At 42.4% G+C, this 18,430-nt stretch overlaps 1 protein-coding gene across 2 annotated transcripts in view; it reads left to right on the forward strand.

Annotated features, from left to right (window-relative positions):
- LOC121536781 (mitogen-activated protein kinase kinase kinase 20-like) overlaps window positions 1–18,430 on the forward strand; it is a 59,605-nt gene that overhangs the window by 20,554 nt on the left and 20,621 nt on the right. For both annotated transcript variants that reach the window (XM_041844322.1, XM_041844323.1), the window contains exons 4-10: window positions 5,379–5,480; window positions 5,885–5,950; window positions 7,591–7,619; window positions 7,746–7,883; window positions 16,841–16,927; window positions 17,382–17,456; window positions 17,715–17,821. In XM_041844322.1, the coding sequence (XP_041700256.1) occupies window positions 5,379–5,480; window positions 5,885–5,950; window positions 7,591–7,619; window positions 7,746–7,883; window positions 16,841–16,927; window positions 17,382–17,456; window positions 17,715–17,821 (604 nt within the window). The remainder of the gene's footprint in view (window positions 1–5,378; window positions 5,481–5,884; window positions 5,951–7,590; window positions 7,620–7,745; window positions 7,884–16,840; window positions 16,928–17,381; window positions 17,457–17,714; window positions 17,822–18,430) is intronic.

Genomic DNA, 18,430 nt, shown 5'->3' on the forward strand with positions numbered 1-18,430 from the left:
ACTCAGTTGCCGGAGAGGAAGAAACCACTCAAGGATTACACAATGAGGCCAATGGTGACTAAAACAGTTACAGAGTTTAAGGATGTGATAGGAGAAAACTGAGGATGGATCAACAACATTGTAGTTACTCAAAAATACTAACCTAAATGACAGAGTGAAAAGAAGGAAGCCTGTACAGAATAAAACTATTCCAAAACATGCATCCTGTTTGCAACAAGGTACTAAAGTAAAACTGAAAGAATGTAACTTTATGTCCTGAATACAAAGTGTTATGTTTGGGGCAAATCCAACACAACACATCACTGAGTACCACTCTTCATATTTTCAAGCATGGTGGTGGCTCCATCATGTTATGGGTATGCTTGTCTTTAGCAAGGACTATGGAGTTTTTTGGGATAAAAATAAACGGATTAGAGCTAAGCACAGGCAAAATCCTAGAGGAAAACCTGGTTCAGTCTGCTTTCCAACAGACACCGGGAGACAAATTCACCTTTCAGCAGGACAATAACCTAAAACAGAAGGCCAAATATACACTGGAGTTGCTTACCAAGACAACATTTAATTTTCCTGAGTGGCCTAGTTACAGTTTGGACTTTTAAAAAAAAATCTATGGCAAAAAAATCTATGGCAAGACTTGAAAATGACTAGCAACCAACTTGACAGAGCTTGAAGAATTTAAAAAAGAATAAAGTTCAAATATTGTACAATCTAGGTGTGCAAAGTTCTTAGAGATTTACCCAGAAAGAAAGGGGATTCTAACATGGGTGTGAATACTTAAGTAAATTAGATATTTCTGTATTTCATGTTCAAAACAATTGCAAACATTTCTAAAAACATGTTTTCACTTTGTCATTATGGGGTGATGTGTGTAGATGGGTGAGAAAAAAATATATTTAATCCATTTTGAATTCAGGTTGTAACACAACAAAATGTGGAATAAATCAAGGGGTATGAATACTTTCTGAAGGCACTGTATCTGTATCGAATTTCCCCCCCCATCTCTAGTCAGTATCCTACAGAGTAATATAAGAGTGCAATTGCTGAACTAATGTAGATATTCTAAACAAATTGTTTTGATATCTTTCAGGTGTAACAGTTCCATGTAGAAAAAAGCATACTTCACATAATACTTTAGAAGCAGTGTTCTGATAAAATAACAATGTGCAAATATTATACCTTCCTGTATGGTGTCCCGTATAAGACATGTTTGAAGAATACACATGAGCATGGCAGCGTAGATCAGCTCCAGGCCCCTCTCATCACAGATACTGGTCATGAAGGAGCCCGACTTCAGCTCCTATATCCGACCCAGCTCCTATATCACAGAGGGAGGGAGCGAGAGAGAGAAAGACTGTCACCGTACAGTCATGGAAGCCAACAGTAAATACACTGTTGAACATAGCCAATCAGAGATACTGATTCACAGCTAATTCACAAGGGACACGTGCCAGCATGGCACTGACTGGATGGCATTACTCACTCGGGCTCAGGAGTAGGGCATTGGCACAGTGGAATGGGGCCCCTCCTTACAACATACAAGACACAGGTGGTTAGGTGAATTCCAGGACATAGTATTTTGACCATTGACCAGATCAAATGTGACAAACCTGATTCAAGTGTCCTCCATTACTTTGAAGCGGGACTGATATCTGGCCACTGCCTCAGCCTTCTGTCACAATTCCTGATATAGTAGGGGGGTTCCTACGACACTGCTGAACAACAAATCCACCAGGTTTTTTACTTAGCCTGTTCATTCAATAAACATATAGCGAGAAAAATAACTTTCTCTAGTTTGGAAGTAATTTATACGCTAATAGAGGGACTACAACTACAGAATAGATTCAGGCTGGTGACGCTGACACTGTTACTATGCAACCAGCTGTGTACGTTGGTGAATGCTTGTTGATACATTTTGCTATATGCTGCCAGAGCCATAGCTATATTTGTAGTAGATAAGTACCATCCGTCATTTATTTTTTAGCAAACGAAGCCCCCGAATGCTAGCTAGCTAACTAACTTGCAAATCCCGGTTAGTTATTATATGTTTGTCTGAGTTTAAATAAACGTTACCTAGCCAGTTCGAGTTTAACATTATTGAAAGCAAGCTGGCTACATCCTATGATTAGCTAGCTAGCAAGTGCCTGCCTGTATAGGCCTTTCTCTTGCACAAAGGGGGGTGAAATTGCAGGGGACTTTCTGGGAATGACTGTTTCCGGTTTTTCGCTGCTGCAGTAATGGCAGCTGCTGTACACTACGTGTGCATAAAAAGTAATTTTCCTGTAGAAAATAAACATCAGTCTTTCTTCTAAACTAAGCTAGAGCTGGTTTTATGGGCATTTTTCTATTGCCTACACTTGCTTTTTCAGCCACTGTCACTTAGGAAACCAGCAGGCTGAGACCGGTAGCTAGCTAGCTAGCTAGCTAAGCTAACGTAGGTAGCTAAATATTATAGTAGGCCTAACTTGCTGCCAAAAAGCTTGCTAAGACTATGTACAGTACCTTAAGAAAGTATTCATACTCCTTGACTTATTCTACATTTTGTTGTGATTTTTACACAATACCCAATAACATGTTTTTAGATTTTCTTGCAAATGTATTGAAAATGCAATACAGAAATATCTAATTTACATAAGTATTCACACCCCTGAGTCAATACTTTGTAGAAGCACCTTTGGCAGCGATTACAGCTGTGAGTCTTTCTGGGTAAGTCTCTAAGAGCTGTAGTGCCTGTGCTTAGCTCCATTCCGTTTATTTTTTAACCTGAAAAACTCCCCAGTCCTTAACGATTACAAGCATACCCATAACATGATGCACCCACCACTATGCTTGAAAATGCGGAGAATGGGACTCAGTAATGTGTTGTATTGGATTTGCCATCAACATTTCACTTTGTATTCAGGACAGAAAGTGAATTGCTTTGCCACATTTTTTGCAGTATTACTTTGGTGCCTTGTTGCAAACAGGATGCATGTTTTGGAATATTTGTATTCTGTACAGGCTTCCGTCTTTTCACTCTGTCAATTAGGTTAGTATTGCGGAGTACCTACAATGTCTTTGATCCATCCTCAGTTTTCTCCTATCACAGCCATTCAACTCTGTAACTGTTTTAAAGTCACCATTGGCCTAATGGTAAAATCTCTGAGCGGTTTCCTTCCTCTCCATGCAACTTATTATGTGACTTGTTAAGCACATTTTTACTCCTGAACTTATTTAGGCTTGCCGTATCAAAGGGGTTGAATACTTATTAACTCAAGACATTTCAGCTTTTCATTTTTCATTAATTTTCGAAAAAACGTAATTCCACTTTGACATTATGGGGTATTGTGTGTAGGCCCGTGACAATACATCTCCATTTTTTATTTATTTTTATTCAGGCTGTAACACAGCAAAATGTGGAAAAAGTTAAGGAGTGTGAATACTTTCTGAAGGCACTGTGTATAGCGTACAGTATAAACAATCAAATAAATATATACTGAACAAAAATATAAACGCAACATGTAAAGTGTTGGTCCCATGTTTCATGAAATAAAAGATCCCAGAAATGTTTCATATGCTCAAAAAGCTTATTTCTCTTAAATGTTGTGCACAAATTTGTTTACACCCCTGTTAGTGAGCATTTCTCCTTTGCCAAGATAATCCACCTGGCAGGTGTGGCATATCAAGAAGCTGATTAAACAGCATGATCATTACACAGGTGCACCTTGTGCTGGGGACAATAAAAGGTCACTCTAAAATGTGCAGTTTGTCACACAACACAATGCCACAAATGTCTCAAGTTTTGAGGGATTGGCATGATGACTGCAGGAATGTCCACCAGAACTGTTGCCAGAGAATTGAATGTTCATTTCTCTACCATAAGCCGCCTCCAACGTCGTTTTAGAGAATTTGGCAGTACGTCCAACTGGCCTCACAACCGCAGACCGCGTGTAACCACGCCAGCCCAGGACCTCCACATCCGGCTTCTTCACCTGCGGGAGGCCATTGGCACATTGGAGAAGTGTGCTCTTCACGGATGAATCCCGGTTTCAACTGTATGGGCAGATGGTGTTGGGTGGCCGAGCGGTTTGATGATGTCAACGTTGTGAACAGAGTGCCCCATGGAGGCAGTGGGGTTATGTTATGGGCAGGCATAAGCTACGCACAATGAACAGAATAGCATTTTATCAATGGCAATTTGAATGCACAGAGATACCGTGACGATATCCTGAGGCCCATTGTCGTGCCACTCATCCGCCGCCATCACCTCATGTTTCAGCATGATAATGCATAGCCCCATGTCGCAAGGATTCCCAGAAGCTGAAAATGTCCCAGTTCTTCCATAGCCAGCATACTCACCAGACATGTCACCCATTGAGCATGTTTGAGATGCTCTGGATTGACGTGTACGACAGCGTGTTCCAGTTCCTGCCAACATCCAGCAACTTCGCACAGCCATTGAAGAGGAGTGGGACAACATTCCACAGGCCACAATCAACAGCCTGATTAACTTTATGCGAAGGAGATGTGTCGCGCTACATGCGGCATGGTCACACCAGATACTGACTGGTTTTCTGATCCTCGCCCCTACCTTTTTTTTTAAAGGTATCTGTGACCAACAGATGCATATCTGTATTCCCAGTCATATGAAATCCATAGATTAGGGCCTAATGAATTTATTTCAATTTACTGATTTCCTTATATGAACTGTAACTGTGTTCATATTTTTGTTCAGTTTATATGGTGGATGGCAACCAACTTTAAGGTGCATTGCTCCACAAACTGGACTGAAGTGTGGACCTCGTTCATCTTTCGTAAAAACCAATGAGTAGATGGGAGAGGCGGGACTTGCAGCATGTCAAGCATCTAAAATAGAACCAAGTTATGTTTTAGCGCCTGGCTACGCAGACACCTGTTGACGCGTGCGAGCAGTTTGGATGAAATGATTGAATAACATGTATGTGTACATTTATTTTGCAACGCTCACACACGCAACGCGGCTGGTTTGGTCAGTATATAAGAGCTGTTTGAAAAGACTGCCTGAAATTTCAGCCTGTTTTGGTGGGATGGAGTTTTGGCCTGCCTGGGGACATCACCAGACCAATAAGAAAGCGAGTTCCAACCCTCTCTGCCAATAACAGCTAGACCACTCCCAGACAGTGCTAGCAAAATTCTTGCTTCAGTAATTGCTCTTTGCTAAGAAGCTATTTTTGTTTCTTTTTGACCATTTTAATTGAAAACAATCACAGTAAGGTACTTAATTGTTACCCAGAAATGACTTGATATTGAGATAAAAATGGCTGCATTGGACCTTTAACTAAAGTATAAAGACATATTTGATAGTGCAGAGCAATGTACATGCTACTTTGGGAGTCTTATAACGGTATGTGTTTTCCTCACAGATTATGCCGGTGGAGGGTCCCTGTATGACTACCTGTCCAGTGCAGAGAGTGAGGAGATGGACCTGGGACAGGTTATGACTTGGGCCATGGAGATTGCCAAAGGTACAGTGATCATTCATTGTTTTAGCTCCTTTAAACCAGGCAATGGTACATCTTGTTGTGGAATTTTTGCATAGCCATTTGACTAAACTAAAACACTGACTGAGATTCCACATTTGTTTTAGCTCATTAGCAACTCAGCAGTAGAATATATTTCAGATATGCCCGCTCATGGTCTATTCCAACTCATTGTTATTCTAGGCATATGTTTCTAAGAATACGGTCTCATTGAGAACAAGTGAAGTCAAAACATGTAGGCCTACATGTGATTAATCTGTGTCCCTAGTCTACATAAGTAATGGGCATTGTGAGGAAGGCATGGATGAGGCAGATGAACACAGACTTGTTTATATCAGCCAGGTTGCCCATTGATCGGTCAGAGGAAATGTGCTTTATTTCCCCATCAGGCATGCACTATTTACACTCAGAGGCCCCAGTCAAGGTTATCCACAGAGACCTGAAGTCCAGGAATGGTAAAATTTCAGATTAATCTGCATGATCTAGCCTTCTGTTAGGTGTCTGAGTCTATACAAAAGACACCTCTGTTCTAACGGTTTACGTACAGTGGGGAGAACAAGTATTTGATACACTGCCGATTTTGCAGGTTTTCCTACTTACAAAGCATGTAGAGGTCTGTAATTTGTATCATAGGTACACTTCAACTGTGAGAGACGGAATCTAAAACAAAAATCCAGAAAATCACATTGTATGATTTTTAAGTAATTAATTAGCATTTTATTGCATGACAAGTATTTGATCACCTACCAACCAGTAAGAATTCCGGCTCTCACAGACCTGTTAGTTTTTCTTTAAGAAGCCCTCCTGTTCTCCACTCATTACCTGTATTAACTGCACCTGTTTGAACTCGTTACCTGTATAAAAGACACCTGTCCACACACTCAATCAAACAGACTCCAACCTCTCCACAATGTCCAAGACCAGAGAGCTGTGTAAGGACATCAGGGATAAAATTGTAGACCTGCACAAGGCTGGGATGGGCTACAGGACAATAGGCAAGCAGCTTGGTGAGAAGGCAACAACTGTTGGCGCAATTATTAGAAAATGGAAGAAGTTCAAGATGACGGTCAATCACCCTCGGTCTGGGGCTCCATGCAAGATCTCACCTCGTGGGGCATCAATGATCATGAGGAAGGTGAGGGATCAGCCCAGAACTACACGGCAGGACCTGGTCAATGACCTGAAGAGAGCTGGGAATGGGAGAAGGTCATGTGGTCTGATGAGACAAAAATAGAGCTTTTTGGTCTAAACTCCACTCGTAGTGTTTGGAGGAAGAAGAAGGATGAGTACAACCCCAAGAACACCATCCCAACCGTGAAGAATGGAGGTGGAAACATCATTCTTTGGGGATGCTTTTTGCAAAGGGGACAGGACGACTGCACCGTATTGAGGGGAGGATGGATGGGGCCATGTATCACGAGATCTTAGCCAACAACCTCCTTCCCTCAGTAAGAGCATTGAAGATGGGTCGTGGCTGGGTCTTCCAGCATGACAACGACCCGAAACACACAGCCAGGGCAACTAAGGAGTGGCTCCATAAGAAGCATCTCAAGGTCCTGGAGTGGCCTAGCCAGTCTCCAGACCTGAACCCAATAGAAAATCTTTGGAGGGAGCTGAAAATCCGTATTGCCCAGCGACAGCCCCCGAAACCTGAAGGATCTGGAGAAGGTCTGTATGGAGGAGTGGGCCAAAATCCCTGCTGCAGTGTGTGCAAACCTGGTCAAGACCTACAGGAAACGTATGATCTCTGTAATTGCAAACGAAGGTTTCTGTACCAAATATTAAGTTCTGCTTTTCTGATGTATCAAATACTTATGTCATGCAATAAAATGCAAATTAATTACTTAAAAATCATACAATGTGATTTTCTGGATTTTTGTTTTAGATTCCGTCTCTCACAGTTGAAGTGTACCTATGATAAAAATTACAGACCTCTACATGCTTTGTAAGTAGGAAAACCTGCAAAATCGGCAGTGTATCAAATACTTGTTCTCCCCACTGTATATAGCCAGAGGCAAATATTACTAAAGCTGAATTAGAAGAAAACTGAATATACATAGTTTTCCAGACTTGAAAAACATGTTTTCTATTGCAGTGGTTGTGACGGCAGACAAAGTTCTTAAGGTACATTTGTTTGCACATTCCTGAATGCATGGGATCTTACGTTTGCATACTGGTTTCACCCAAATCCTTTTTATCCCAACCCTTGCTAAATCCCGGGCCTTCACCAGTACCTGTTTCCCTGTGTAGATCTGTGATTTTGGGGCGTCCCGGTTCCACTCCCACACCACACACATGTCCCTGGTGGGCACGTTCCCCTGGATGGCCCCGGAGGTCATCCAGAGCCTGCCAGTGTCTGAGACCTGTGACACCTATTCCTACGGCGTGGTGAGTGACCAACACATAGGACACACACTGACCACAGATCAGCTGTTGATACTCAATCCAATAGTTACTGAGAATGGGCTATTTTTCTCAAGCTGATTCTGCAAGACAATCTGCTTGGGATGTTCATAAGTATCGGCTCATACATAGACTTTTATTTACTAAGTACAGAAACCATCAGAGAGAAACTTGTTTGACTAGGGACTGAACCAGCTTGGTAAGGAAGTTGCTTAGTTTGTAGAGGAAGCCAAAGAACAAGTATGGTTAAGAAATAGCTCTAATGTCGCTGTTGCTACTGCATGGCTGAGAAAGTAAACTGTCAATCAACCAGTACCTAGCACTTGAAAGAACAGACTTTCAGAGATGACATTTTCATGCATTCATTACTGCCTCTGGAAAAGTAGTCGTGAGCGGCATTATTGACCTTTGTAGAAGTGCTAGCAGCAATTCCATACGTTTTCTGCCACATTTCTATCACCATTAGAAGATGGAATCTGTCATCCCTGAGTAGAGAGAGAGTTTGAAGCCTGGGCATATTTCAGTGTGTGTGTGTGCATGCGTATGGCGTGTGTGTGTGCATCCATGTGTCTGTGCATGGCCGTGCGTGACTGTTTGTGTATCTGCCTGTCTGCGTGTGTGACTGCTCGGCTATATTCCTGCATGGTGACGGAGAAGGTGTGGAGTGTAGAGTGACAGAGTATATAGGGGACGCTCTGAGTCACCCAGCCAATCAAGGGCCTGACTCCTGAGTGCCATAAAGAGTCAGTGAACAAACAGAGCAGGGCCTGAGGTCAGGCCAGCCAGCGTCTGGGTCAACACACTGTTCTCTATCGCAATCCACTTACACTGGGGTTTATTTACCACACACAATGTAATTTACTGTATTGGTATAAATGTGTATTACAGTGGGGGAAAAAAGTATTTAGTCAGCCATCAATTGTGCAAGTTCTCCCACTTAAAAAGATGAGAGAGGCCTGTAATTTTCATCATAGGTACACGTCAACTATGACAGACAAAATGAGGAAAAAAAATCCAGAAAATCACATTGTAGGATTTTTAATAAATGTATTTGCAAATTATGGTGGAAAATAAGTATTTGGTCAATAACAAACGTTTCTCAATACTTTGTTATATACCCTTTGTTGGCAATGACACAGGTCAAATGTTTTCTGTAAGTCTTCACAAGGTTTTCACACACTGTTGCTGGTATTTTGGCCCATTCCTCCATGCAGATTTCCTCTAGAGCAGTGATGTTTTGGGGCTGTCGCTGGGCAACACAGACTTTCAACTCCCTCCAAAGATTTTCTATGGGGTTGAGATCTGGAGACTGGCTAGGCCACTCCAGGACCTTGAAATGCTTCTTACGAAGCCACTCCTTCGTTGCCCGGGCGGTGTGTTTGGGATCATTGTCATGCTGAAAGACCCAGCCACGTTTCATCTTCAATGCCCTTGCTGATGGAAGGAGGTTTTCACTCAAAATCTCACGATACATGGCCCCATTAATTCTTTCCTTTACACGGATCAGTCATCCTGGTCCCTTTGCAGAAAAACAGCCCCAAAGCATGATATTTCCACCCCCATGCTTCACAGTAGGTATGGTGTTCTTTGGATGCAACTCAGCATTCTTTGTCCTCCAAACACGACGAGTTGAGTTTTTACCAAAAAGTTATATTTTGGTTTCATCTGACCATATGACATTCTCCCAATCCTCTTCTGGATCATCCAAATGCACTCTAGCAAACTTCAGACGGGCCTGGACATGTACTGGCTTAAGCAGGGGGACACGTCTGGCACTGCAGGATTTGAGTCCCTGGCGGCGTAGTGTGTTACTGATGGTAGGCTTTGTTACTTTGGTCCCAGCTCTCTGCAGGTCATTCACTAGGTCCCCCCATGTGGTTCTGGGATTTTTGCTCACCGTTCTTGTGATCATTTTGACCCCACGGGGTGAGATCTTGCGTGGAGCCCCAGATCGAGGGAGATTATCAGTGGTCTTGTATGTCTTCCATTTCCTAATAATTGCTCCCACAGTTGATTTCTTCAAACCAAGCTGCTTACCTATTGCAGATTCAGTCTTCCCAGCCTGGTGCAGGTCTACAATTTAGTTTCTGGTGTCCTTTGACAGCTCTTTGGTCTTGGCCATAGTGGAGTTTGGAGTGTGACTGTTTGAGGTTGTGGACAGGTGTCTTTTATACTGATAACAAGTTCAAACAGGTGCCATTAATACAGGTAATGAGTGGAGGACAGAGGAGCCTCTTAAAGAAGAAGTTACAGGTCTGTGAGAGCCAGAAATCTTGCTTGTTTGTAGGTGACCAAATACTTATTTTCCACCATAATTTGCAAATAAATTCATTAAAAATCCTACAATGTGATTTTCTGGATTTTTTTTTCTCAATTTGTCTGTCATAGTTGACGTGTACCTATGATGAAAATTACAGGCCTCTCTCATCTTTTTAAGTGGGAGAACTTGCACAATTGGTGGCTGACTAAATACTTATTTTCCCCACTGTATGTGTAGTGATTTGTATGATTTGCATTTTGCCCTTCATTCAAGGTTTTTTGCTCTCCTAATATGGTAACTAATGTATAACTAAAGTCTTAGTCTGTGTTGTATCTCAGTTCAGTGGAAGACTGACCACACCATGCAGTCTGTGGTGTAGATGAGTCTTTCTATAAATAATGGGGCCAATGTGTGACATTGGATCAACATTTCAAAATGGTTTGAAACAAAAATAAAAAGGACTTTCATGCAGTTCCACATGTGCACTTAGAGGAATAAAAGTGAATTTATGCAAATAGGCCCATAACTCCACCTATTCAACAGCATAGGCCTAGGACTATACATCATTTAAGCAGGGTTCATACAGACATTGGCAAGTCAAATTCTAAGACTTTCAGGGACTTTTTCAAGCACTTAATTGTATTTCAAGGATCTCAATGTTATACAATTGTATAATTTATATAATTGTACATATGGGCCTGATATAGAACCCCCCCCTCCCCCCAAAAGTGTCAAAAAAGTAGGCCATTACCACTTTAAGAATAATGATTTTTTTTAGGCCTTGTCAATGCATTGGTATTCTAAAATATGTGAGAATAATGTGGACATTGCCTGACTAAATAGATTGGATGCATGCATGGTGATTTTTCTGTAGCCTGTGTGGTCGATGCAGGCACACATAATAAAGCCATGAATAGCGGTAGCATTAATCTCACCATTTGAATCTCACCATCGCTGTTTTTATAATGAGAAAGTGACCAAAAAACAGGTTCATTTTTGAATGGAAGGATTTGTATGGAAAGACAAGTTGAAGCCAACATTAGATGTCGTCCTCATAATAACCGCACGTGGTTTTACCGCAACAGAGTAGCGCAACGCCCTTCAATTGAAATGGCGGGAAACAAACGAAAGTGTCCACATCTCTCACAAAAATTGATCAAAAATGAAATCACAGATAATGATAAGGGAGTAGGAAACTTATAAATTGCCTACAATAATTAGAAAAACTTTTCAAGCACCAAATTGAGGAAATGTCTGATTTTCAAGGTAGGCCTATTCCAGTAGCCTACTTGAATTATTGAGCTCCAAATTCAAGTTCAAGTAGTCCTCGTATCATTTAAAAATGCAGGTCTAACATGGAAAACAAAATGTATTTGTGATGTTATTTCATTACCAGATTATATTGTGAATAAGCCCACAAGGCTATGTACAGTCATTTGTTGTCATTATAAATAGGGTGTACTCCCGAGTGGCTGGATAAGAGCGTCTGCTAAATGACTAAAATGTAAATGTAAAGAATGAGACACAAAAATATTCTGGACATTCCTCGCAAACACATTTTTTTCCAGCACTTTGCGCATGTGATGCAACAACAGCCTATCACAACAGCTGTTCGCCACTTGACTGTCATTCAGAAAATTCCTTCCTGGGTCAGATGATGATATGTGGAAATATCAAGGCATAACTATTCAGCTGGACACCAAATGCACATCCAACATGTATTATGCATAATTATTGAAGAACCACGTTAATAACAGTATAGATTTAGGTTTTAAGTATTAAGTTAAGGTGACTTTCGGTTAGACGCATTCGATTTTGCAATGCATTTGGATTTGTGTGCCCATGAAAACTGTTTTCACCCCATAAAATAAGGAGACACGAAATGTTATGTAGTTACACTGCATTTCTGAGATCTCTATACAAAAAACTGTCCGAGAGCTTAACTGATTAATATATGATATAACAACAACTTACACTGCCATAAATGCAAGGACAGAAAAGTTATGTTTTAAGTCGCACGATTTTAAACAAATCTGTCAAGACACCAACCATGATAAAGGGTTAAACATAGGTTTTAAATCAACTCGTGAATTTTATTGAAAATACACTGCTCAAAAAAATAAAGGGAACACTTAAACAACACAATGTAACTCAAGTGAATCACACTTCTGTGAAATCAAACTGTCCACTTAGGAAGCAACACTGATTGACAATAAATGTCACATGCTGTTGTGCAAATGGAATAGACAACAGGTGGAAATTATAGGCAATTAGCAAGACACCCCCAATAAAGGACTGGTTTTGCAGGTGGTGACCACAGACCACTTCTCAGTTCCTATGCTTCCTGGCTGATGTTTTGGTCACTTTTGAATGTTGGCGGTGCTTTCACTCTAGTGGTAGCATGAGACGGAGTCTACAACCCACACAAGTGGCTCAGGTAGTGCAGCTCATCCAGGATGGCACATCAATGCGAGCTGTGGCAAGAAGGTTTGCTGTGTCTGTCAGCGTAGTGTCCAGAGCATGGAGGCACTACCAGGAGACAGGCCAGTACATCAGGAGACGTGGAGGAAGCCGTAGGAGGGCAACAACCCAGCAGCAGGACTGCTACCTCCGCCTTTGTGCAAGGAGGAGCAGGAGGAGCACTGCCAGAGCCCTGCAAAATGACCTCCAGCAGGCCACAAATGTGCATGTGTCTGCTCAAACGGTCAGAAACAGACTCCATGAGGGTGGTATGAGGGCCCGACGTCCACAGGTGGGGGGTTGTGCTTACAGCCCAACACCGTGCAGGACGTTGGCATTTGCCAGAGAACACCAAGATTGGCAAATTCGCCACTGGCGCCCTGTGCTCTTCACAGATGAAAGCAGGTTCACACTGAGCACATGTGACAGACGTGACAGAGTCTGGAGACGCCCGTGGAGAACGTTCTGCTGCCTGCAACATCCTCCAGCATGACCGGTTTGGCGGTGGGTCAGTCATGGTGTGGGGTGGCATTTCTTTGGGGGGCCGCACACCCCTCCATGTGCTCGCCAGAGGTAGCCTGACTGCCAATAGGTACCGAGATGAGATCCTCAGACCCCTTGTGAGACCATATGCTGGTGCGGTTGGCCCTGGGTTCCTCCTAATGCAAGACAATGCTAGACCTCATTTGGCTGGAGTGTGTCAGCAGTTCCTGCAAGAGGAAGGCATTGATACTATGGACTGGCCCGCCCGTTCCCCAGACCTGAATCCAATTGAGCACATCTGGGACATCATGTCTCGCTCCATCCACCAACACCACGTTGCACTACAGACTGTCCAGGAGTTGGCGGATGCTTTAGTCCAGGTCTGGGAGGAGATCCCTCAGGAGACCATCCGCCACCTCATCAGGAGCATGCCCAGGCGTTGTAGGGAGGTCATACAGGCACGTGGAGGCCACACACACTACTGAGCCTCATTTTGACTTGTTTTAAGGACATTACATCAAAGTTGGATCAGCCTGTAGTGTGGTTTTCCACTTTAATTTTGAGGGTGACTCCAAATCCAGACCTCCATGGGTTGATACATTTGATTTCCATTGATCATTTTTGTGTGATTTTGTTGTCAGCACATTCAACTATGTAAAGAAAAAAGTATTTAATAAGATTATTTCATTCATTCAGATCTAGGATGTGTTATTTTAGTGTTCCCTTTATTTTTTTGAGTAGTGTAGATATGATCCCCGCTTATATCTTAATCAGAGGAGGCTCTTCAGAGGAGGACCATCCTCAGTGAATTTCATAAAAATAATAGTGAAACATACTTTTATCCTTTTTAGATAAAAGTATACAAAATATATTTACATGCCACCAAATAATTAATTAAAACTCACTGTTTTGCAATGAAGATCTACAGTAGCCTCAACAGCACTCTGTAGGGTAACACCATGGTGTAGCCGGAGGACAAATAGTTTCTGGGTATATTGACATCAATACAAAACCTAGGAGGCTCATGGTTCTCACCCCCTTCCATAGACTTACACAGTAATTATGTCAAATTCCAGAGGATGTCCTCCAAACAATCAGAATTCTTGCAGCATGAACTGACATGTTATCCACCCAGTCAAAGGATCAGAGAATGAATCTATTACTGAAAGCATAAGCTACAGCTAGCTAGCACTTCAGTGCATAAAATGTGGCGAGTAGTTGACTCAAAGAGAGAGAAAGACAATAGTTGAATAGTTTTGAACAAATTAATTTCTTCAAAAATGATGGAGAAGCAAGAGAGAGAGAGAGAGATTTCCTTGTATTTTTTTCACTTTCCCTTACTTATCTAGCGAATGCAGCTAACTAGATTAGCCTACTCAAACACCCGGCTCAAACAGAGAGGGATGCTATGTTAGCTAGCTGGCTTTGGCTATCCAATACTGGAACTCTTCCAAGTCAAGGTAAGCTTTTGGTTTTATGAATTTATTGCGACCGGGCCATCAGTGTAACTGCTAAACTGCTTGCTGTCTGTACACTGTACTGCATGATAGTAGAGAGTTTACTAACGCGTTAGTTCTATTAGCTATGTTGACTATGACGTTAGCTAATATGGTGACAGGCTGTAGGCTGTATGTAGAGGTTAGCAGTTATGATATGAAGGTTTGGCTTGGAAAGGTTTTATCGCCTGGTCACAGACAGCTGATGTGTTGTGCACTGAAGTCCACATGCGAAGGGAAAAGTTGAGAGGAGGAGAGCACGTAGATGAGAGAAGGAATTATACAATGAGCAAAGTGATCATTCTGTTTGTATGTGGCTACTATGAAAGTGAACTGTTTTTGCGTGTGATTCAAATAAAATAAAATTATATTTGTCACATACACGTGTTTAGCAGATGTTATTGCGGGTGTAACGAAATGCTTGTGCTTCTAGCTCCGACAGTGCAGTAATACCTAACATGTAAAATCTAACAATATATACAACATATACCCAATACACACAAATCTAGTAAGGAATGGAATTTAAGAATATATACATATATTGACAAGCAATGACAGAGCGGCATGGACTAGAATATGATAGAATAGAATACAGTATATACAAATGAGATGAGTAGTGCAAGATATGTAAACATTATTAAAGTGACTAGTGTTCCATTTCTTAAAGTGGCCAGTGATTTCAATAGGCAGCAGCAGCCTATAATGTGCTAGTGATGGGTATTTAACAGTCTGATGGACTTGAGATAGAAGCTGTTTTTCATTCTCACGGTCCCAGCTTTGATGCACCTGTATTGACCTTGCCTTCTGGATGATAGCGGGGTGAACAGGCAGTGGCTCGGGTGGTTGATGTCATTGGTGATCTTTTTGGCCTTCCTGTGACATTGGGTGCTGTAGGTGTCTTGGAGGGCGGGTAGTTTGCCCCCGGTAATGCGTTTGGCAGACTGCACCACCCTCTGGAGAGCCCTGCAGTTGCGGGCGGTGCAGTTGCCGTACCAGGCAGTGATACAGCCGACAGGATGCTCTCAATTGTGCATCTGTAAAAGTTTGTGAGGGTTCTGGTGCCAAGCCAAATGTCTTCAGCCTCCTGAGGTTGAAGAGGCTCTGTTGCGCCTTCTTCACCACACTGTCTGGACCATTTCAGTTTATCAGTGATGTGTATGCCAAGGAACTTGAAGATTTTCACCTTCTCCACTGCAGTCCCATCGATGTGGATAGGGGGGGTGCACCCTCTGCTGTTTCCTGAAGTCCACAATCATCTCCTTTGTTTTGTTGACGTTGAGTGAAAGGTTATTTTCCTGGCACCACATTAGGGGTGTCTTCATGCTGCCGATTCTGTTGAAAAACGTTTCTTAAAACATTTTACATTACATTTACATTTTAGTCATTTAGCAGACGCTCTTATCCAGAGCGACTTACAGTTAGTGAGTGCATACATTATTATTTTTTATTTTTTATTTTTTCATACTGGGAATCGAACCCACAACCCTGGCGTTGCAAACGCCATGCTCTACCAACTGAGCTACATCCCTGCCGGCCATTCCCTCCCCTACCCTGGACGACGCCGGGCCAATTGTGCGCCGCCCCATGGGACTCCCGGTCACGGCCGGCTACGACAGAGCCTGGATTCGAACCAGGATCTCTAGTGGCACAGCTAGCATTGCGATGCAGCGCCTTAGACCGGAAGCAAACGTAACAAAATGGGGATAAACATACCTGAATTTGTCCAATACAAACTCTTATTTGCAACTGTTGGACCAATGATTACACCCTAGATCAGCTACATGCAGGCAAGAGTGTGCAAGGTGGTATTGAATGTGTCACTGTTTGTCACCTTGATTACTCAAATTTATCTCGACCTGTGCACCTACTCAAATTTAATTAATAGGCTAGGTTATACCAACCTCATGATGGGTATAGGGAAAATTGGAGTATCATGTAGTAGCCTATACCTAACGATGGTACATTGAGCTGGGTGAATGGAATATGAATGACAGTATGCTGTAATAGAAATAAGGCCATGCTCATAAAAATAGAATCGTCCTCCCTCATCTTAAACGGCACCGACCGACACTGATCTTAATGTAATGACATGAAGAAAATTGGCAGATTATTATCAATGACTTATCAACAGCAGTAATAAGTTATCCAGTGTAGGAAATCCTCACTGGTACCCTAGTTTATAGAAAGACCTAGATGCATTTGCTCGTTGACTGACCATGACCCTTCTCGTTTCCCTGTGTCAGGTTCTGTGGGAGATGCTCACCCGGGAGATTCCCTTTAAAGGCCTGGAGGGTTTACAAGTCGCCTGGCTGGTGGTGGAGAAGAGTGAGGTACAGCTTCACTTCCTTTTTCCTTTTTCCTCATTATGCAGTCTTCTAGGAACAGATTGACTGTAGATGGATTGGAGCTTCCTCTATCTATGCTAATAGATGTTGTGAAGAGACAGATTCCTGACAGTTTTTCTTAATGAGCCAGTGTATCTTTACAGGAATCATTTCAGTCATCACACACCAGTATAGCTAGTTGGGGATCGTCATATGGGCCTAAGCCAATTGATCCCACTCATGCAAAATCTGCATTCTCAGAACGGAGTTGATACGCTTGTTGACTATATGGACATCTCTTGCATGTCTCACTCACCAGGTCTCCTGTCACATAAGTCATCCGTATATTTGACCTGCCTCCTGACATGCTCTAAATTCATATTCTGACCTCAGAACTGAAAGCTGAGACTACAGCAATCCTTTCAGTGAGTGTGTGTGTGACTGTGTCTGTCTGTTCCAGAGGTTAACCATTCCCAGTAGCTGCCCAGCCAGTTTCGCTGAGCTGATGATGAAGTGCTGGGTGACTGAGCCCAAGGTACGACATCCTCACGCACACAGAGATCCTATTAAATTATATGTAATTTTATGCTAACGCACACATACAAACTCACACATAGCCACTGTGCACAATAGACTCACAACAGACGCACACAAGTCAGTACTACAGTGGATAATACTAATGAGTTATGTTATGTTACATACAGTTACGAGGCCAGTCCAATAGTCATGAATAGATAGATATACTACATGTCTGCTTATGAATATCACACTTTTTTGTTTCGTTTCCATCTAGGAAAGACCAATGTTCAAACATATCCTTACAACCCTGGAGTCCATGTCCAATGACAGCAAGCTTCCCGAACAGTGCAACTCCTTCCTACACAACAAGGCAGAATGGAGGTACTGAGATCATACTGTACGACTGCAATCCTCTCTATCTCTTCTAGACAAACACTGCTAGAGTCTAAGGATATGCCAGAACTGTTTCAAATCAATAGGCCCGTCTATGTGCAAGTGCTGCTTTTGTGGGCCACTAAATGTATGAAGGGATTTTGGGAGTGTGCGTACAGATCTTTTATAATTGCACTGATAACATAAAGGCATCAAATATCTAAAGAATCCCCCATCTGGATCTCCTTCCTCTCTATACCCATAAGGTCTAAAAAATAATCAACATCTTTTTCAAGTCCAAGTGTTTAATTGGCCTGTATGAGCAGCTGGAGGATTAGTGGTGTTCAGCACAGCCTGGGTGTCAGCTGCTACTGATTTCTCTCTCTTTGGGCTTTTCTACGCTCACAACTCTTCATAGAGACGTGTCCAAGCAGGCATCTGCAAGTGAGCTGCTCAGTAGTGAGAGTCGATCAGGAACATGTGCGTTAGAGAGAGGGAAGTGTTGCACACCAAGGACAGTAGTAGTAGCTAGCTAGTAAGAAACAGGAGAAGAGTGGAATGGTGCGGCCTGAGCTCCTCTTGCATCAGAGGCAAACGTGTTGCAGGAGCGGTGTGTTA

Source organism: Coregonus clupeaformis, chromosome 23 (genome assembly GCF_020615455.1).
Source record: "Coregonus clupeaformis isolate EN_2021a chromosome 23, ASM2061545v1, whole genome shotgun sequence".
NCBI lineage: Eukaryota > Metazoa > Chordata > Actinopteri > Salmoniformes > Salmonidae > Coregonus > Coregonus clupeaformis.